Below are 23,038 nucleotides of genomic sequence, written 5' to 3' on the forward strand. Positions count from 1 at the left end.
AAACTTCTTGATGACACTGCGCACGGAAGACACAGGAACATTCAGGTCTTTGGAGATGGACTTGTAGCCTTGAGATTGCTCATGCTTCCTCACAATTTGGTTTCTCAAGTCCTCAGACAGTTCTTTGGTCTTCTTTCTTTTCTCCATGCTCAATGTGGTACACACAAGGACACAGGACAGAGGTTGAGTCAACTTTAATCCATGTTAACTGGCTGCAAGTGTGATTTAGTTACTGCCAACACCTGTTAGGTGCCACAGGTAAGTTACAGGTGCTGTTAATTACACGAATTAGAGAAGCATCACATGATTTTTCAAACAGTGCCAATACTTTTGTCCACCCCCTTTTTTAGGTTTGGTGTGGAATTATATCCAATTTGGCTTCAGGACAATTCTTTTTGTGTTTTTTCATTGAAGACAAATTAAATGAAGATAATAATACCAAAGAATTTGTGATTGCAATCATTTTCAGGAAGAAACTGAGTATTATCTGACAGAATTGCAGGGGTGCCAATACTTTTGGCGAGAGAGAGAGAGGAGAGAGAGAGAGAGAGAGAGAGAGAGAGAGAGAAAAAGAGAGAGAGAGAGAGAGAGAGAGAGAGAGAGTGAGTATGTATGTATATATTGATCAAAAAGTCATTTGTGACCCGAAATGGTACTAATAAAAAAATATAGCTGATCTTGCAAGGTCCTCAAACACAATTACATTTTAATTAATAAAGAAATACTTCTTGTATTTTTTATTTTGTAAAACATAACAACAACAATATAAATATGGTATCCTGGCCTGCAATATAAAGGTAACATGTCATTGCCACTGAACAAAGTAAAAACAGACTCCATAAAGCAACATTAAAAACATTTTCCATCCCACCATGCAAAAAAAAGAAAAAATTCTGAACATTACAGTATATAGTATATTGAATGGCACCATATAAAATATAATTTAAAAAATAATACAACTGTGCCAAAAGAAAAATAAAGAAGAATTATGGCTCTTGTACTGTGGGGATGAAAAAAAAGTCAACACCACAAATTGCTCCAGCATCAAGGGACTACCTGATATACTAGAAAAGACATTGTAAGACAATTATAGGGCAGCTCAAGAGCCGTTTTTTTATACTTTCTGGATTTTTTTTGTATAGTCTAATTAATAATTTACTGAAACTATGCTTTCTGCAAATCAGTCCCCAGGAGCAGATCTCAGGTCCCGTGATCAAACATACATATTTCACATTTATGAATGAATGTATCTCTCTTTTTTCTTCTCCCAGTTTTGGACGTCCTTTAATATTCTGTGTTTGCTTCTACCAGGGATTATCAGGGATAACACATGTGTATACATGTCCCCCTGGGAGGCATACAGATGCAGCGGTCTGAACCATGAGATGCTTGTTATAGAAAGCCTTGATGCCGACACTGAGACGAGACGCCTGTCACCCGTGGCTGTGCTGGGGGATGGCTATGTGGATCTCATCAATGGTATGTGTCATTTACTATTTCCATTCATAGATCTCCTCTTTGTACTTGTTCTGATGGTTTCATCGAACTGTTCTACATTTTAATTTTAGGACCACAAGACCATGGTTGGTGTTCTGGATACACCTGTCAGAAGAGGGTCTCCTTATTTCACTCTATAGTGGCTACCAACAAGTCATTTGACATCTATTTTACCAGCACGAGCCCCCAAAGTCTCCGACTGCTCCTGCTCAACGTAGACAACACAAAAGTAAGCATATGTTGACTATCAGTCATGGATGACTAACACTACGTCACATGATTGTATATATTTTCCAAATAATCCCTTAAGTTAAAGGGATTGTCCCACAGTCATATGTGCTTCATGCCACAAAAATGGCATCATGCCAGGCCAGCTAATCAACAGAAGACTCGCAGATGTTCTCTAGGCTTCCATCCAGCCAGTGGTCATTGATTACCGACGTGATCGATGGATTGGCACCATCTCTAAAGCCAAGCCAAATTTTTTTCAGATCCAATAAAATTGTAGTTGGAGGCAAAGTTTTAAAACAAATTCTGCATTAAGCGCGTTTAGAGTTCTACACACACTATAGTCATAGTATTTAGTTCTTCATGGCACCTAGTGAAATAAATGGCCATTCATGCACAGATGTGTCCTAACTAATCTTTGCTCCTGAATCAATATATCCCGACATCTGTGGCACGTGATAACCAGCTTTTTAAAAAAAAAAATACAAATGCATCTTTGTGATACTCTGATACTCTATTAGGAGATGTTTATGCTATACTGTGCACCTGTCTTACCCTAATGAATAGAACAGATGCATGATATTTGCTGCTCTTGCACATAATCTGGCAGATATCTGTAGGAATGAAGTCACCAGCCCTGCTGATCCCCAAATGCGGAATTGAGCACAGCTGAAATACACCTTCAAAGAGGACTTTTCACCATTTTTTTTTATGTTGATCTAGACATACGATGTAATAGTGGCTGGGGGAAGGAGGCCAAAAACCATCAAGGATGAAACCAAGAACCAAAGTGTAAAGTACAAATGCTTTATTAATAAAAAACAAACAGGTAGGATGGTGAGAGACACATACACAGACTTCCATGTGGATAACACAGCAACACACGGCGTACAGTCACCATAATTGATGAGTAGATATAAAGGACAATATCAGCATAATGGTACAATTGAATGATCATATATATACTGTATAGCCCTCATAAAGTCAGTAAATGAGTATACCAATGCTAACAGGCGGTCACCCTAGTAAAGATATCAGCATAAGTGCCAATAAGTGTCACCAAGACACATGGTTGTAGTACCTGGATTGGTTTGGGACTGCAGACAAAACCTGACGCCGGTGCTGCAACCCCAAAATGTGCGTAGGGTTGCAGCTTCGGCACCTGTTTGTTTTTTTATTAATAAAGCATTTGTACTTTACGCTTTGGTTCTTGGTTTCATCCTTGATGGTTTTTGCCCTCTTCTCCCCTTCCTTCTCAATCATGCTATGATGAACCAGCTATATGCTATGTCCTAGGTGGGCAGTACTTAACATAGGGTTTTCTTCCTATATATGGACACTAGTTATACTGCTTTTCTCTGGATGCTTCCCTTATCTGATGTAATAGTGGCTGTAGAGCGGTATAAAATATTTTGGTTTTAGTTTTTTTTGCATCTTTGTTGTGGAGATATTAGCAATAATAGTATTTAGCACCTAATAGTTAAACTTTTTTAAGGTCCAAGTGGGTGTTATCAAACAGTTAACACTGAGGGGATGTACTTCATCTCCCTGTATGGTGCTAACCAATCATAAGCAAGCAGCAACACTCAAAGGAAAGAAGAGCATGTCCTCAACATAGCTTAGAGCAGATTTCTTAGTGTGTAAGATGTATGATAGACAGCTTTGATCTTCTGCTCTAATCTTTTACATGAGTTAGTGTGGAGGGAGAAGCAGCACAGCTGAGTTTAGCTGTGTCACATTGAAAACTCTCCTATCAGCTCTCCTCCTCTCTTAGCACTGTCAGCTTTGCTGTGCTGTCCCTTCCCCACACTGCCTGTCTGTCACAGGTGTGTCAGAAGTGACAGTTACCCTGCAGTTGGTTGCAGGAGATCTCTATGTTTGGCATTACAGACACCATCTTAGAGTCTGTCTCTAGGACCCAGCAGCTACCTTCCTCTGGCTAATTAACACCCAGGCCTGGGTGTATAAATACCTGCGGTGTGTCAGAGGGAGATGCCGGCGATATTCATTACTCTTTGTGAAGGTTTGAGCAAGAGCAGTAATTCTTCCTCTCTGGTGCTAGAGGACGTGTGCGCATTTGTCTTGAATCGTCTAAAGCTAAAAGCAATTTTCTCTTGTTTGTCCTCCCTTGTTGTCTTTAGTGTTCAGTGGGGGTTGACTAGCGCTCATCCCTTTCCTTCCCTAGCCAGGGCCAAACACCAGGGAAAGACAGTTCGAGGTACGCCTGCAGCGATTTGTGAAGAGCCAATATAGGGACGTTAGGGGAGACAGGGTGATATTCTATCAGCCTAGGAGGTCTCCACTCCCCCCCCTTTCACTAGAGTCTGAGCTTCCTTTCCCTCTTCCCTTTGTGTTGCACTAAGTCTTTCCCACACCTTGTGTGACATTGTCCATAGATGAAAGCTCAGTCTCATTATCACACTTATGTCTGTTGTACTCACCTTGTACTTCCTTATGTAGTGAGATCAGAGCAGGGTATCATTACATATCACTCAGGAGTAGTCCAGAACAGGCAGGCTGCTCCTATGTGAGATGTAAGTGATGTTCCCTTATCTCACTGCAGAACAATTTCAAGTTGCTTGAGCACAGCAGATGTAAGTGTGATTACTGATACACTCAGTAATCAGGAGATCTGATAGAAGGGTTTATAATGTGACACATCTAAACTCAGTTGCACTGCCCACTCCCCCCAAACACTGACTCGTGCAGGAGGTTAGACCAGGAGTTGAGGGTTGTATCATTACATCTTACACACTGAGAAACCTGCTCTAAGCTATGCTGGGGTCATGTTATTTTTTGTGTTGTTGCCTGCTTATGTATGATTGGTCAGCATCATACAGGGAGAACAAGTACCCGCCCCCAGTGAAAACTGCCTGATAACACCCCCTTGGAGATAAAGTTGACAAATGCCGAATACTTTGCTAATATCTACACAACGGAGAGGCAAAATAAGAAAAAAAAAATTATTCTGCTTTGTAGTCACTATTACATCGTGTGTACAGTTCTGCATGAAAAAAAGTGGTAAAAAATCCTATGCAAGGACTCCCAATTCTTACAATACAATATCACAACTATAAGGTTTAACACATCTGTAATACATGAAATTATCAACTTAGATTGGTTCTTAGATTAGGGTCCTGAGTCGGGCACTCCTTTCTACGAAGTCAGTCTGTTGTAATAGGTCATTTATCAGGCAGTTCTCTTGCTAAAACACCGTCTAAGACATAGGTGTCAAACTCTGGCCCATGGGCCAAATCTGGCCCGCAGGGTGATTATATTTGGCTCGTGACACCAGAACCACCACCCCTGTGTGGGCCCATTATTCTGTATGGAGGACTGTGTGGGGCCCATTATTCTGTATGGAGGGCTATGTGGGGCCATTATTCTGTATGGAGGACTGTGTGGGGCCCATTATTCTGTATGGAGGACTGTGTGGGGCCCATTATTCTGTATGGAGGACTGTGTGGGGCCCATTATTCTGTATGGAGGACTAAGTGGGGCCCATTATTCAGTATGGAGGACTGTGTGGGGCCCATTATTCTGTATGGAGGACTGTGTGGGGCCCATTATTCTGTATGGAGGACTGTGTGGGGCCCATTATTCTGTATGGAGGACTATGTGGGGCCCATTATTCTGTATGGAGGACTGTGTGGGGCCCATTATTCTGTATGGAGCACTGTGTGGGGCTCATTATTCTGTATGGAGGACTGTGTGGGGCCCATTATTCTGTATACTCATTGGCCCACAACTTTGTCCAAGTTTTTTATTTTGGCTCTCTGCGTGTTTGAGTTTGACATCCCTGGTTTAAGACTACATACACATGACCATGTCATACCAGCTCTTGGTTCACATATTTTTTATGACACCATATGTGTAGCACAGGGAATGCCTATGGATCTGTAATATGTAAAAGTTCCTAAGTACTGGCAGCATAGACCCCTTCATAAAGGTATATCATGATACCGTAGTTTTAAAATATTTGGCTTGCCTTCATTCTACTTCATAGCATCCCACCACTGACTTCATTACAATTCTTTTTTTGCAGTCTGTCCTTGTGGGAATCTACTACTCAAATCCTCAGCGATTGGATGTCTATGTTAATCAAGTCTATATAAACCCTACAAATATACAATGGAAGGGATCTGACTATACCTTCAAGGAGCCTACTTATAAGGGTAAGATCCTGAATCCTCCATGACCAAGTCTGTTTAAGGACCACTGAAATATATTGTTGGTACCGATCTAATATTATAGAGTCTGTAACATGATCATTACTGTACATTTAGGACTATAATAAACTTTCTTGCCAACTCTATCTAATTCAATGAGTTTCTTGGCCTTACAGAAGAACTTAACCTTGTTGATTACATACGGACATACTCCCTCTTTCATTACAATAACATTAGTTGGTTGATGATGTTCTCACTTCCTCTCATAGGACAATACATGCCTCAGCTCAACTCTACGATTTTGGGAGAAAACTTCTTTGACCGTGACTATAACATGCAGTATATCCTGGTGAGAGGCTCCAGTCCAGTGGAAATTCGCACATCTCCTCTGATTGTTATCGCATTTAATCTGCCGGCAATGACCGTGGACCAGTTTTACGGGGATAATCTTGTTAGGAACCTTGCACTTTTCTTGAAGATTCCGGCAAGCAAAATTCGTATTACAAAGATAGTGGCGGAGGGCTCCAAACGGAGAAAGAGAGCGGCAGGAGGAATAAGCGTATCTGTAGAAATTGCAGATCCACCGGCCCAAGGAATAAACTCTACTAGTAGTAACTCAACAGGTAAGACGGGAACTTTCACCATTGCGGATGAGACAAGGCTACTACAAAACACTCTTTACTCAGCCTCAGTTGTATAACATATAGGAATAATCTGTTATTTGTTATTGCAGACTTGGGCAAAGTACGGCCCGGACTGCAAATAAGAGTGGCCCACGGCCACACCATGCCCTCCCTTACCTGATGTCCCATATCTCGATACAACCGCTATCTGCATCCTCAGGATGCAGATAGTGGTGAACACATTGATAAAGGATGGAGTTGCTAGCTTTTTCTGTGGGGGATCATGCTGTATATTGGAGGCTCTGTGGGGGCTCATTCCGTATATTGGCGGCTCTGTGAGGGATCATTTCGTATATTGGCAGCTCTGTGGGGGATCATGCTGTATATTGGAGGCTCTGTGGGGGATCATTCCATATATTGGCAGCTCTGTGGGGGATCATTCCATATATTGGCGGCTCTGTGGGGGATCATTCCATATATTGGCGGCTCTGTGGGGGATCATGCTGTATATTGGAGGCTCTGTGGTGGATCATGCTGTATATTGGAGGCTCTGTGGGGGATCATGCTGTATATTGGAGGCTCTGTGGGGGTCATGCTGTATATTGGAGGCTCTGTGGGGGATCATGCTGTATATTGGAGGCTCTGTGGGGGCTCATGCTGTATATTGGAGGCTCTGTGGGGGCTCATGCTGTATATTGGAGGCTCAGTGGGGGCTCATGCTGTATATAGGAACTGAGTGGGGGTTCATACTGTATATGGAGGGGCTGTGTGAGGGCTCATACTATATAGCGGGGCTGATACTGTATGTAGTGGCTCTGTGAAGGCTGTATATGGCTGTGTGTGGGCTCATATGGTACATAAGGGGGCTCTTTTTGGGCTCATACATTATATAGGAAGGGTGTCAGCATACTTCATTCTGCTCGATCTTAAGTGATACAATTAATATTCATATAAAATAATAATTATAATTAATATATTAATATTCGGCAGAATTAATTTCAGTCTATTGGTTAGGCCCTCCAAAACAGTCACAGTCTCTGATGTGGCCCCTCGGGAAAATGAATTGCCCATCCCTGCGTTCTTGTATTCATGCATGACATATCTTCTGTCCTTGACACACGAATGAATACCGTTCTAATGACTGATTATACTATCATGCTTTTATAAACACATACAGGTCCCTAAAATCTAGGAGACCACATTAATGCAAATGAAAAATCTACAGCATTTAAGACCTGGTGGTTACCATAATTTTTAAAGGACTACTAGACCGTTGTGAATTCTACATTTCATATTCATCCTTATCCCATGGCTGAGAGTAAGACTTAACAAATTCGCCTGGTCTAACATTCCTCATCTTGCTGTGTGAGTGAGACAGGCTCCTCCTGAAGCTGGTTTCCTTAAGGCATCCGAAAAAAAGGGGAATAAACAGATAATATCCTACTTCTTATTTTTGATTGCAATAAGCAGTATTAGGCTATGTTCACACATTGCGTTTTTTCAGTGTTTTTTTTCTGCAGCAAAAATTGATCTCTTGCCAGGAAGGTTTATTCAGGATTTTGCTTGTTTTTTGGTGCGTTTTTGCTGCATTTTTTTCACTGTCCTTTTGTCTATTCATGTACATAAATTTCAGTGAAAAAAAACTCATTCTATTTCATCACATTTCTGCACCAAAAACGCTGAAAAAAACTAAAACCTGCGTTTTTGGTGTGTTTTATTTTCGGCACCCATTATTTCCAATGGGTGAAAAACTCTGAAAAAAACGCTGAAAGAAGTGACATGCTCTATTCTGCAAAAAAAACACGCAAAGCACAAAATACTGATCAAACAAAAACCAAGGTGTGTGCATGAGATTTCTAGAATGTCAGACTTTGCTGGCACTGTAAAACGTAGCAGAAAATTTGCACAAAAAAACGCATTTAAAAAAAACGCTGAAAAAACGCAATGTGTGAACATAGCCTTAAAAGGAGAGGAGTAAATTAAGTGAGTACCCTTTTACCATTACTGGAGTTTTCATAATGAATTCTGGTATAAAAAGTTGCAAATTTTGGTGCATGCCCCAGTTGATGGAAATTCAGACTATTTTAGGTTTTACTTGTTTCTTGGGTGAAGTAAAGCAGAAGGGGACTTGGTCAATGATGATGTGGCAGATTTATGATTTTTAATGACTCCAGAAAATGGTAGGATTTAGGGTGAAGATTTTCACTAACTCGTAACTGGCATAGATTTCACTTTGCGTAGCACACACAGTCCAACAAATTTGGGGAATCCTACTTGACCAAGTTTTCGTTTAAGACTAAACAAAACAAATATCGGCTGCTCATTATTCTTGATGGCAGAGTTTCTTCCGTACATGGAAACCCCAACAAATTGCAAAAAGCAAACTAAAAATCAGATAGTCCAGAATCCAAGAGACTCTTCATAAAAACATCCAACTTATTAATATTGTACTGTCCTCAATACACGTTACCCTGAGGGGTGTGCATAGTCTGAAAGGCAGCTAAACCGATCTGCATCTTGAAGTCTGTGCAGTTTATTGAACATAACAAGGTATCAGTACATGTATACAGGTAACACCGAAATACATGAGACAAATGGCTGAACAGTTTATAAACAACATGTGTTAAACCAGTCTGCTATCCAGCCTTATAAATGCAACTGACTAATGCAGGGGTGAGAGTCTTAGGTATCTGGTGGCTGCAAACAAGTACCACATAATCTTATCACGAAGGAGAATAAAATGGTGGATGTCCTCTGAACACCAGTCTGTGGGGTAATGAGCTTCTTCTTCCCCAAATGCACCACTACAGAGCAAGAGACAGGAAGAGCAGACAGACAAAAAGCTAGTGCCGACAAATAATTTCAGCCACTAGATGGAGCCTGTGTACTGAAGACAAACTCAACAATGAAGCTTAATGCTGAAGGCATGACAAATATGGTTAGAATAAAGTTGGTTGTTCTTTGTTTTTATGAAGATCTCCCTGGATGCTGGACTAATTTTCTTTTTAGGTTTTCAGACTGGTGTACGAAACATCAGTCCTAATAAATCCTCCATACTTCTTTCTGTTTCTGAAGTTTATGTGGATTTCCAGTAATGATTTTCTGTTAATTTGGTCTTTCTATTTAGATGCACTGACATACACAAATTTCCAGGATATCAGTAAAAACCTGGCATCTGCCGCTATTAATGGAAGTCTCAGCACTCAGTTGAATGTCACTGTGTCATCATTGTCCGTTTCTGATCCGGTTCCTTCTCCTACTGATCCGGCATGGAGTCAGGTAACTACTCCCTCAATCCTGTTGTATTATCAGATCATTTCAGCTCATACAGATGGGATTGTTTGCAGTGTAGACTGGAGAAATTGTAGGTATCACCAAAATATCACTTAAGGGTAAGTATGTGCCCCCTTAGCCCAAACTATGGTGCTATTCTCCTATCCTGAGACTGCGTTATTAGAAAGTGGTAGCAGTGGTGGGCGGTTGATCATGTCATCTGTCGTGTACTAATCTAATAACCCGTGACGGTGATGTGATGTCTTCTAGGTGGCATCTGAGACTGTTAACAGAACTCAATCATCTACTGGTCATTATTTGGCTACTGTATCTACACTTAAAATCATCCAGCAACCTGTGGCGGGACTCCCCGGGGAAATGCTTTCCCAGCAGCCATGTGTAATGGCGGTAGATTCCAACGTAAGTACTGTGCTTATATCACTTATTGTCCTAATCTGTAGAGCCAGGTTCACACCACATCTTTGTTCTTGTTCATGACTTCCAACCGAATCCCCGAAAAATATAATTTCGACATGCTGCCAACATAGTCATTGACTTCAATGAGGTAAACTGAGACCACAATATGAAACTTTAGACTACTGGCTTCCTTTCTGGCATGTCTTTTTAGTTGAACTCAATAGCATTGTGTCCGGCTAAAAACCCAATATCATCGCTCCTAGATTGAAATTCAGCAGTTAGGATAATAAGACTATTAGAAAAGTGCTCACAACACAATTTCCTGAAAGATCAGTTATGGGTGCTAGTATGTGTAACTACCGTATCATTTAGGGGGTGCAGTCAGCTGGCGAAACAACACGGACATTGATCACATGGCAATCCATGGACTGGCCGTCGGCTCTCCTGACCTAAGCATGACAGCTGCATAGAAATACATGCTGTCACGCTCCGGTCAGAACAGCTGACAGCCAGTCCGAGCATTGAAATGCAATCAACGTCCATGTTATGCGACCATCTGACTGCACCCTAAATGTGATGAAAAGGACAAAAATCAGAAATGTATAAAATTTATAACAATTGTAAGAAAAAAGTGACATCTATCTCGGGGGGATACTCATATCAATGTTAGTTTTAGTGAAGCCTGAACAGATTGTAAAACTGTGTGCTCGCCTATATTTTGGTGACAATAGCAACAATTGTTATGAATATCTCATAACAATGATTAATAATAAGGACAATTCTTATATGCAGCATGCTAAGAGCACCTTTAGTTCATACAAGCAATATTCAGTGGTTCACCATTGATATCAAGTGATGCAGGAATACAGAGAAGGCTCGTGTGTCACCCAGGGGGAATATAGGGGACTCGGTACCCGGGCCTTTTACCTTGTTTAGGAGGTCACGGCAGTCGGCCCCCGGGCCCGTACTCTGGGTCTCTCTTTAAAAAGGGGTTTTAGTGTACAGTTTGTCTCGTGACGCCACCTGTGGTTTCCGGTAATGGTTACCGGCGCTGCTGCAGACCTTTGGGGGTGATGGGATGGCAGCTGGGATGTTCTTGCTCCCCACAGGTGGAGTGGGCCCCCGGGGAAGTGTAGGTGCGGATGGTGGTGGTGCTGGGGCTTGTAGTGCAGACGAGATGGCGAAGCAGGAGTAACTGACAGAGACAGGGGTATAGTCCTTTATGAACCTCCTGTAGTACCCGACCAGTCCCAGAAACTGACGTACTTCCTTGATGTTTCTCGGTTCAGGCCACTTCTGGGTGGCAGTGACCTACTCCGGGTCTGGTGCTACTCCCTCTGAGCTGACTACGTGTCCCAGGTACTGAACCTTCTGCTTGAGCAGGTGGCACTTAGAAGGTTTTAGTTTCATCCCATACCGGGACAATGCTTCAAATACCTCCGCCAGGTGCTTCAGATGGTCTTCATACGTCCTCGAGTACACGATAACGTCATCCAGGTACAGCAGCACTGTCTGAAAGTTCCGATGTCCCAAGCAACACTCCATCTACCTCTGGAACGTTCCGGGTGCGTTGCAGAGTTCAAATGGCATGCTGTTGAATTCGCACAGTCCCATCGGGGTGGTGAAGGCTGTCTTCTCCCGGTCTTCCTCAGCAACAGAGACTTGCCAGTACCCGCTAGTGAGATCCAATGTAGAGAAGTAATTGGCAGATTTTAGTGCAGCCAGGGATTCCTCTATATGGGGCAAAGGGTATGCATCTTTATGTGTTATTCGATTAATTTGTCTATAATATACACACATCCTCATGCTACTGTCCTTCTTTCTGACCAGGACCAGGGGAGCTGCCCAGGGGCTACAGCTATCCCTTACTACCCCTGCCTTTTTCATGTCATGCAACATTTCCTTGGCTTTTTGGTAATGTGCTGGTGGTATGGGTCTGTAACGCTCTTTAATGGGTGGATGGTTACCTGTAACCCGGTGTCCAGTAGTGCAGGTGTTGCTATTCCGTCCAGCACGATGGACAGGAAAGGCCTTCCTCCTACAAACCGGTGGTACCAGCTGGATGGGCCTGGTTGGTCTACTCCTGAGTGTCGGCCCTCGGCCCCAGGGTTTGCCCGTTTAAAGGACAGTTCCGCGCGGTGTGGCCTGCCTTGTGGCAACGGTAGCAGATGTATTCTCCTGGAGGGCGATGTTGGTCGTTGGTCCTCCCACGGGGTGCGTTGTCCTCCTATGGCGTGGCGTTGTCCTTCTTCTCCTCATCCAGGGGACATCCTCAGGACTGTCGGTGAGTAGGATCCTTCCCTCCGGCTCGGGCTCTGCCTGTAGCTGCAGGGCGCTCAGGACAGTGGTCAGGGTTTTAATTAGCTGACACACTTCAGAGCGCAGGCTGTCCAGCTCGCTAGGGGGCACTGTTTGCATTTTTGTTTCAGCCGTTAATGAAGGAGCAGTGGGTGCTGCGGGCACTGGGGTGGCCCCACCCTGGTAACGCTGGATAGCAGTATCTGATGGTTCCAGGGGCTGCAGACCCTTAATAGCCATGTTCTTCAGGGTGTCAAAGGTGGCATTTGGATGATCTAAGGCCCACCACCGTACAGTTCTGCTCTCCTCCTGAGACCTCAACCCCCGGATGAACTGTTCTGTCAGTATTTTGTCCTCACCATGTATGCTGGCTGGACTAACCTGTTTCAGGGCTTCCTGTAAGCACCAGGCATAGTCCCGGATACTGTCCTCAGGTTTCTGGGTACAGTGGTAGAACCTCATCCGGAGATCTGTCTCAGTGCGGTTTTCAAAGACAGTTTGCAGTCTCTTAAAGATAATGGATACTGATTCCTGGTCTGCGGCTGGCCAAGTTTCAACTTCCCGCTCTGCGGCACCAGTCAATTGTCCCAGCACAACAGCGGCTCTCTGCTTACCAGTCATTGAGTACATATACAGTACACAGCATATTTTCCTTTTGAATCCAGACAGAGTGTCTGGTTTGCCGTCATACTGGGGAAGCCATTTTGCTCCAGGGATATACGGCAGGGCCATGGGTATTAATGGAGTCACGACCCCTGCTGGTGGGGCGGCCGCACCGGCCTGAGCAGCGCCGGGCGCAAGTTGAGCATCAGGAGCGTTAACCGGTGCTCCGGCATTTTGCTGGTCGTCGGCCATGGTTGCGCCCCCCTAGTAAACCGTAGCCTACCTCCTGTTTCTTTTTCGGGTAGGCCGCAGGTCCGCAGACGACGGTCTCCTTCCAGGATCTGACGCTTCCTGGTGTTGCGTCAGAGCGCGAGGCGGGGCTTGAGCTTCGTGCGCTTCTAGCAGTCATGCCTCTCCGATTCCCGCGGTTACGCCCCTCTTCTTCCCGCGCGGCGACGCGGTAATGGCTGCGATGTTCACCACAGTAAAAACACAGTTCAATTACGGCACACAGTACCCGGTGGCAACGGGCACGAAATCCTGTTCGTGACACCAGGAAAGAGAGCTGTGTCACCCAGGGGGAATATAGAGGACTCGGTACCCGGGCCTTTTACCTTGTTTAGGAGGTCACGGCAGTTGGCTCCCGGGCCCGTACTCTGGGTCTCTCTTTAAAAAGGGGTTTTAGTATACAGTTTGTCTTGTGACGCCACCTGTGGTTTCCGGTAATGGTTACCGGCGCTGCTGCAGACCTCCAGGGGTGATGGGATGGCAGCTGGGATGTTCTTGCTCCCCACAGGCAGAGTGGGCCCCCGGGGCAGTGTAGGTGCAGATGGTGGTGATGCTGGGGCTTGTAGTGCAGGCGAGATGGCGCAGCAGGGGTAACTGACAGAGACAGGGGATTCACTTCAGTACCTTTACTGGTGCGGATGTCAGGTACGGTCCAGGGTACTCGGTAGGAAGGGTGCACTTCAGGACTTCTCCCCAGTGAGCGGGTATAAGGCCTCCTGGTCCGTGTCTCCCTCTCTCTAAGCTCCTGGCCAGCCTGCAACTGGGCCTAGCTTCTGTGTCGTGCTGTTCCTTCACCTGTCGCTTGGTAGTAGGACCTTTTTCTGGCAACCACTATCCCTGGACGCCGGGGCCTTTGTGGTTCCTAGTCCTGTCAAAGGTTTAGTTTCTGGTCGACCAGGGACTTGTAGTCTTCCTGGTATGCCGGTGATCCCTACTGGGTATAAAGGACCCTGTAGGCGCGGACTCGGTGTCCGGTTCGTGTCTTGGGGTGAGCCTATGATGCTCCTCTGCTCCCTCAACTCCTCTCTCCTCTCCTCTTTGCCTCCGGCCACACTCGGGGCCCTCAATACAGCAGCAGCAGCCGTGCTGCATCTTCACTGCTCTCAGTGGCAGCACACTCTCTGAACATCTAACTCTGACTGAACTGCCTGGCTCCACCCTCCATATATATATCCCTAACAGGGCTCCCTCTGGTGGTATGAGGTGGAAGGGTGGAAGTGTTTGTTTGTAATGAGGGCCTCTTGTGGAGAAGTCCATCCATGCACCCTTTTGGGTCCTGTGGTACCTGTGAACAGCAGGGTGCCACCCTTGCTTAGTGCCTACTTCCGACTCGCTGCAGTTTCCAGTTATAGCTCTCGTGCAGGGTGGACATACCAGTGGTGCAGCCTGTGCAGTAGCACAAGAGCCTAAGACAGGGGTCCCCAACCTGTAGCTCAAGAGCCACATGTGACTCGCGGGCATGTGATGTGTGGCTCGCGGCTGTCTACCAGCTTGGTGCATTAGCACCAGGTCTAGCAAACAGCTATTAACAGTAGATCTCTAGATGGTGACTTTTGTGTGTAGACCTGCACAGAAGAGCAGATCTGAATGGGGGTAAGATAGGAAACCCTGGAGCTTGGCCTACTGCCTTGGTGTGATTTCAGTGGAAAAGCTTTGGCTGTCGTTATACTGGTAGGTGTCACTACTGTGAGTGGGACAGGAGCTGGATGTGGCTCACGACCCTCTTTCATAGCTGAATGTGGCTCTCAAGGTCAGAAAGGTTGGGGACCTCTGGCCTAAGAGATAAGGAGGCCAACTTCAACCTCAAAAGTTGCAAGCAGCTTCTATCACACACATTATTGGACTACAAAGGGCCCATATACTGCTCTTACACAGGGGCCCTCTTTTCTCTTTGTCCACCCCTGCTCCAGTGCATAGCCGAATGTATCAGAAGTCTAAAGAAGCCACTTCCTCTTGAATCCTCCCAACAGTGCCACCTGGTTATATGTTAGAAGGCACTCAGGTCAGAAGCATGCATCGAAAGTAAGCACAGAAAGTCCCATTAGCTTCAGTGATGTCATGCTAGATACGGATGGTTGATGTGGACAGATTCCTTCTAATGCTTTTCAGAAGATCCATCTTCATCTTCCTTCCTTCAACAACTCCATGAACGTTACCTTGTCCCACTTACTTAATGAGGCTGAGCTGCAATACCATACACTGACCATTTAAAGTGGTGGCGCTGTTTCTGAACAAAAGTAGCGATGTTTTTATAATCTCATATGACCTCTTTTATAGAGCTATGAAAAAATTGCGGCACCAGTCCTCTACAGTCATGGTGACAGTCACTATTCTGAATATTGCATGTCCATGTGTGGATTGTATGATTTAGTAGTGTATTCACATGTTTGCTAATTTTAATGTATCCCGTCACTTTTATTTCTAGGGGAACTGTGTCTCTGTAAGCACAAGCTCACTGACACTGACAGCAACGCTGAAAGATGCCAATAACATCATCATCAGCAATGGACTGGATGGAAACGTGACCATTGCATTCAGCAGCTGTTGGGCCAACTACACTGACCTTGTACTCAAGCTGCCAGGTAGAGTCTGAATCCACCATATTATATGTGAGAATTAAAGTGTTGTCATTTATATTTCATTAATCTTAGTTTATATACATGTCCGGACGTTGGTATTTCCAACAGTTTGCCACCTTGGTGGTCCTGACAATGCACAATTTTTTGAATTTTACTTTATACAGTAAATAAAAAGTAAAATTAAGCGTGTGCTCCTTAACACTGGACGGATACAAACTGTAAGGGGGCAGTACACTGTGTTCTGAATTATTAGGCAAATGAGTATTTTGATGACATGATACTTTTTATACATGTTGTCCTCCTCCAAGCTGCATAGGCTTGAGAGCCAACTACCAATTAAGTAAATCTGGTGATGTGCATCTCTGTAATGAGGAGGGGTGATGACTAATGACATCAACACCCTTTATAAGGTGTGCTTAATTATTAGGCAACTTCCTTTCCTTTGGCAAAATGGGTCAGAAGAGAGTTTTGACGGGCTCTGAAAAGTCCAAAATTGTGAGATGTCTTGCAGAGGGATGCAGCAGTCTTGAAATTTCCAAACTTTTGAAGCGTGATCACTGAACAATCAAGCGTTTCATGGAAAATAGCCAACAAGGTCGCAAGAAGCATGTTGGCCAAAAAAGGCACAAAATAACTGCCCATGAATTGAGGAAAATCAAGCGTGAAGCTGCCAAGATGCCATTCGCCACCAGTTTTGCCATATTTCAGAGGTGCAACGTTACTGGAGTATCAAAAAGCACAAGGTGTGCAATACTCAGGGACATGGCCAAGGTAAGGAAGGCTGAAAAACGACCACCTTTGAACAAGAAACATAAGATAAAACTTCAACAATGGTTCAAGAAATATCTTAAGACTGATTTTTCAAAGGTTTTATGGACTGATGAAATGAGAGTGACTCGTGATGGGCCAGAGGCTGGATCAGTAAAGGGCAGAGATCTCCACTCCGACTCAGAAGCCAGCAAGGTGGAGGTGGGGTACTGGTATGAGCTGGTATCATCAAAGATGAACTTGTGGGACCTTTTCGGGTTGAGGATGGAGTGAAGCTCAACTCCCAGACCTACTGCCAGTTTCTGGAAGACAACTTCTTCAAGCAGTGATACAGGAAGAAGTCAGTATCGTTCAAGAAAAACATGATTTTCATGCAGGACAATGCGCCATCACATGCATCCAACTACTCCACAGCGTGGCTGGCCAGTAAAGGTCTAAAAGAAGAAAAAATAATGACATGGGCCCCTTGTTCACCTGATCTGAACCCCATAGAGAACCTGTGATCCATCATAAAATGTGAGATCTACAGGGAGGGAAAACAGTACACCTCTCGGAACAGTGTCTGAGAGGCTGTGGTGGCTGCTGCACGCAATGTTGATCGAAAACAGATCAAGCAACTGACAGAATCTATGGATGGAAGGCTGTTGAGTGTCATCATAAAGAAAGGTGGCAATATTCATCACTAATTATTTTGGTTTTGGTTTTTGCATGTCAGAAATATTTATTTCTAAATTTTGTGCACTGATATTGATTTACCTGGTGAAAATAAACAAGTGAGATGGGATTATATTTGTTTTTTATTAAGTTGCCTAATAATTCGGGACAGTAATAGTTACCTGCACAAACAGATATCCTCCTAAGATAGCCAAATCTAAAAAAAAAACCACTCCAACTTCCAAAAATATTAAGCTTGGATATTTATGAGTCTTTTGGGTTGATTGAGAACATAGTTGTTGATCAATAATAAAAATAATCCTCTAAAATACAACTTGCCTAATAATTCAGAACACAGTGTAAAGTTGTTACCGTGATGGTTCTACCCCCATACAGCATTCATATTGACGGCAGCACATGCCCTGTTAATAAAATCTGATGCCCCGTATGATGATCCCATCAGCCAATAAAAGAGTGTTTTGCTTCACATGTTTACACAGGTCAATGAATAAGAGTGAACCTTGTTATAAACACTGAAAATGATAAAGTCCGCTCACCCATAAACTCCTTCCCGGTGTTTCCTCCTTTCTGCTTGGATAGCAGTAGGCTGCTGCATTGAACACAACTTCAGACCAAAATCCAGCGAGTGAGGAGACTCCAGCAATGTGGTGTAATTAAAATTTCCATTTATTTGAAGGATGATATTTCCATAAAATATGCACTTACAAAAAGAGCCAATTCACACCATATGGGCAAACAGAGTAAAAAAAAAAACGCTACGCGTTTCGGCTTAGAAAAGCCTTAATCATGGTGCCAAATGATAGTACCATGATTAAGGTTTTTCTTTGTTTGCCCATATGGTGTGAATTGGCTCTTTTTGTAAGTGCATTTTTTATGGAAATATCATCCTTCAAAAAAATGGAAGTTTTAATTACACCACATCGCTGGAGTCTCCTCACTCGCTGGATTTTGGTCTGAAATTGTTATGAACACTTGTTTGTTAATTATCTGCCAATGTAAAATTGGCATTTACAAAACATGAATTATTCATTTATTGGGTTGTCCCCTTTCGAAAAACTTTTTTTCCCCTAGGCCCAGTTACATATAAAAAACAACTGAGCTTTATTTACCCACCCTGGGTCCTGAGCTGTGTCTCTGCCACTGCCTCGGTCACGTTGACAGCACTGCAGCCAATCACTGTAGACAGGATGAGCCGCTGAGCTCAGTGGTTACCTGCAGCACTGTCAACATTACGTTATAGAGAAAAGCCACTTGAAAGAGTGTTTCCTCCACTGGAGGATGCAACATGTTAATAGGAATTGTGTTATTTATTTACTCACTTATATAGCGCCATTAATTCCACAGCGCTTTACAGACATTATGGACACTGTCCCCATTGGGGCTCACAATCTAAACTCCCTACCAGTATGTTTCTGGAGTGTGGGAGGAAACCGGAGAACCCAGAGGAAACCCACGCAAACACGGGAAGGACATACAAACTCCTTGCAGATGTCCTTGGTGGGATTTGAACCCAGGACCCCAGCGCTGCAAAGAAACTATGCTAACCACTGAGCAACCATGCTGCTACTTGTAATGATTAATTTATCTTGTGGTGGCGCTGCAGGTGATTTAACTTGCTGTTAGCTGATACCTGGGGGTCACCCAGTGACCTACATAACTTTAGGGGATACTTTTAAAAAAAGGATTTATTGTCTTGTACAATCATATTAAGGCACCGAAGAAGATGCGATCAGCCATGTCAGAAAATGTTATCTATAGATATCTACGTGGTGCCCCTATGGCTTCTGATGCTCTTACATGCCTAAAAGTGTCAGGGTGATTTACTGCTTCTGATATATTACATTTTGGGGCAATAATATAAATTTTATTAGATTAGAAAATTCTAATTTTATAATTTCTATTACAGGAAGCGGATATAAGCTTGAATTTGTGCTAAATAATGTCTATGCGCAGACAAGGTCATTTGATGCCAAAGCTGTAACAACCACCGCTACTTCCACAACCACTAGTTCTAACACGGATGGAGACGCTGCTACCGCCATATTCAGTCCGTTCCAGGCATTGTTAACTTTGGCCGTTACATTGATTACTGTGAATCTACTAATGGAGACGTTATAAAGACTGATGCACAGGTCAGATATCACCGCAATGTAAACTCTACAGATGGCCGACACTCAACACACTTTGTTTTCGCCATAAATTGTTTGTGCAGTTTATAAAAACTATTTTTATATGTCCTACAAGGAAAGTCTAAGTTACTAGAGGAGGTCCCGGCCCTTTGCTTAGGATCCTAATCTCTTGGCCATAGTGTAAGAACGCAGCGCTCTATGGAGGACCAGTCCTGCCCGACATTAGACAGACAACTCATTGATATGAAAGAGCATGATGTAATGCTTCATTTTCACTGCGGGGGCGCTTCAGAGAAATACTATTCTTCCTGGCAATCTTCTGCACAGAGTACAGAACAGGATAGCAGAGGACACAACGTCAAGGGACACTTCTAACATATAGGACTTGTCCAAAGAAGACAACTTCTTCACATTATAAATTCTCTTCCTGGAAATCTTGTCTGGGTGTAAACACATAAGGCCACCATTATAGATGTAAAAGGGCATGTCACCCAGTGAAATTATAATATTAAATAGTGTGAAATCTATCTAATAAATAAGGATGATTTACCATTCAGAAGCTCAGTAGCATTGCTATGTTTGAAGGTCCTGAGAAAAATGTGTCCCCTGTTGGTCATCAGAAGATGAAAAAAAATGATAAAACATCTCTTTAGGCTTTGTTTGATTTTTTTAAAGCAAAAAAATGAATCTAAAACTGTTTATTAGGAAATATCATGTAAATAATATACAGTACAGACTAAAAGTTTGGACACACCTTCTCATTTAAAGATTTTTCTGTATTTTCATGACTATGAAAATTTTACATTCACACTGAAGGCATCAAAACTATGAATTAACACATGTGGGATTATATACTTAACAAAGAAAGTGTGAAACAACTGAAAATATGTCTTATATTCTAGGTTCTTCAAAGTAGCCACCTTTTACTTTGATGACTGCTTTGCACACTCTTGGCATTCTCTTGATGAGCTTCAAGTGGTAGTCACCGGAAATGGTTTTCACTTCACAGGTGTGCCCTGTCAGGTTTAATAAGTGGGATTTCTTGCCGTTATAAATGGTGTTGGGACCATCAGTTGTGTTGTGCAGAAGTCAGGTGGATACACAGCTGATAGTCCTACTGAACAGACTGTTAGAATTTGTATTATGGCAAGAAAAAGCAGCTAAGTAAAGAAAAACGAGTGGCCATCATTACTTTAAGAAATGAAGCTCAGTCAGTGCGAAAAATTGGGAAAACTTTGAAAGTGTCTCCAAGTGCAGTTGCAAAAACCATCAAGCACTACAAAGAAACTGGCTCACTTGAGGACCGCCCCAGGAAAGGAAGACCAAGAGTCACCTCTGCTTCTGAGGATAAGTTTATCCGAGTCACCAGCCTCAGAAATCGCAGGTTAACAGCAGCTTAGATTAGAGACCAGGTCAATGCCACACAGAGTTCTAGCAGCAGACACATCTCTTCAACAACTGTTAAGAGGAGACTTTGTGCAGCAGGCCTTCATGGTAAAATAGCTGCTAGGAAACCACTGCTAAGGACAGGCAACAAGCAGAAGAGACTTGTTTGGGCTAAAGAACACAAGGAATGGACATTAGACCAGTGGAAATCTGTGCTTTGGTCTTATGAGTCCAAATTTGAGATCTTTGGTTCCAACCACCGTGTCTTTGTGCGACGCAGAAAAGGTGAACGGATGGACTCTACATGCCTGCTTCCCACCGTGAAGCATGGAGGAGGTGTGATGGTGTGGGGGTGCTTTGCTGGTGACACTGTGGGGGATTTATTAAAAATTGAAGGCGTACTGAACCAGCATGGCTACCACAGCATCTTGCAGCGGCATGCTATTCCATCCGGTTTGCGTTTAGTTGGACCATCATTTATTGTTCAACAGGACAATGACTCCAAACACACCTCCAGGCAGTGTAAGGGCTATTTGAGCAAGAAGGAGAGTGATGGGGTGCTACGCCAGATGACCTGGCCTCCACAGTCACCAGACCTGAAGCCAATCGAGATGGTTTGGGGTGAGCTGGACCGCAGAGTGAAGGCAAAAGGGCCAACAAGTGCTAATGACGCGCCCAGGGGATGGGGACGACTCGGCACCCCGTCCTTGCTGTTGCCTGACGTTGGGGGATGTCGCGGTGGTCGGATCCCGGGCCCGTACCCTGGGGTCACTCTTAAAAGAAGGGGGAAAGTTATATGGGATAGGGGAATGTTCGTGACGCCACCTGTGGTGTCTCGTGAGGATCACCAGCGCTGCGACAGTCCTCTGAGGCCAGTGTTCAGGCAGCTTAGTTGGTGCAGCTCCCCACAGGTGGAGCGGGGCCTCATGGCAGCGTGAGTGTAGGAAATGCAGGACAGAAGGGACCCAGCCGGGTCAGAGGAAGAATAGGGACACACACCGGAGTTCACTTCAGTACCTTTACTGGTGGTGTTTCAGGCACGGTCCAGGGTACTTCAGGGTGAAGGGTGCATATCAGGACTCTCCCCAGTGAGCGGGTGTGGGGCCTCATGTTCTTTGCCTTTCCTTGATAAGTTTCTGACCTGCCTGGAGCTAAGCCTAACTTGGTCTCTGTCTTGCACCTGCTGACCTGGTGGTAGGGCCTTCTGTTGGAGAACACACTCCCTGGTCTCTGGGGCTTCCGTGACTCCAGACCCTGGTACGTAATGAGTTTTTGGAGTTCCTGGGACATATAGTTCGCCAGGGGTTCCGGTGGTTTCTGCTAGATGTAAGAAATCCCTGCAGACGCGGACCCGGTATCCGGTAAATGGTTTTGGGGTGAGCTGGTTAAGCTCCTCTGCCCCCTATGTAGCTTGCTTACTCCACTCGCCTTTGGCCACGCTCGGGGCCCTCACTAGGCTTCACACTGGCAGTAGACCTCGCTACTCTTCACCGCTCTTTTGGCGTCGGCACGCCCTAGGCTCACTAACTAGAGCTTTCTGAGTCTGGACTGAGCTGACAAAGTCTCTGGCTGCAGCAGACTTCACACAGACTTCACTCTCTGTGGACTCCAGACTGAACTGCCTAGCTCCACCTTCCCTTTATATATCCCTATCCGGGCTCCCTCTGGTGGTCTGAGGTGGAAGGTGGAGGTGTGTAAATGCTATGAGGGCCTCTTGTGGAGGAATCCGTCCATGCACCCCTCTGGGATCTGTGGCACCAATGCGCAGCAGGGCGCCACACTAAGCATCTCTGGGAACTCCTTCAAGATTGTTGGAAGACCATTTCTGGTGACTACCACTTGAAGCTCATCAAGATAATGCCAAGAGTGTGCAAAGCAGTCATCAAAGCAAACGGTGGCAACTTTGAAGAACCTAGAATATAAGACATATTTTCAGTTGTTTCACACTTTTTTGTTAAGTATATAATTTTACATGTGTTAATTCAGAGTTTTGATGCCTTCAGTGTGAATGTACAATTTTCATAGTCATGAAAATACAGAAAAATCTTTAAATGAGAAGGTGTGTCCAAACTTTTGGTCTGTACTGTATATAATTATTATAAATG

The 23,038-nt window shown here is 44.2% G+C and overlaps 1 protein-coding gene across 2 annotated transcripts in view; it reads left to right on the forward strand.

Moving 5' to 3' along the window:
• PKHD1L1 (PKHD1 like 1) overlaps window positions 1-23,038 on the forward strand; it is a 378,989-nt gene that overhangs the window by 353,077 nt on the left and 2,874 nt on the right. For both annotated transcript variants that reach the window (XM_073679777.1, XM_073679778.1), the window contains exons 70-77: window positions 1,312-1,479; window positions 1,569-1,726; window positions 5,771-5,900; window positions 6,164-6,517; window positions 9,645-9,796; window positions 10,061-10,210; window positions 15,822-15,978; window positions 19,325-19,550. In XM_073679777.1, the coding sequence (XP_073535878.1) occupies window positions 1,312-1,479; window positions 1,569-1,726; window positions 5,771-5,900; window positions 6,164-6,517; window positions 9,645-9,796; window positions 10,061-10,210; window positions 15,822-15,978; window positions 19,325-19,536 (1,481 nt within the window). In that variant the 3' untranslated portion in view covers window positions 19,537-19,550. The remainder of the gene's footprint in view (window positions 1-1,311; window positions 1,480-1,568; window positions 1,727-5,770; window positions 5,901-6,163; window positions 6,518-9,644; window positions 9,797-10,060; window positions 10,211-15,821; window positions 15,979-19,324; window positions 19,551-23,038) is intronic.

The sequence above is a fragment of the Phyllobates terribilis genome, unplaced genomic scaffold (assembly GCF_046119375.1).
Source record: "Phyllobates terribilis strain yellow unplaced genomic scaffold, ASM4611937v1 Scaffold_4__5_contigs__length_816908805, whole genome shotgun sequence".
Taxonomy (NCBI): Eukaryota; Metazoa; Chordata; class Amphibia; order Anura; family Dendrobatidae; genus Phyllobates; species Phyllobates terribilis.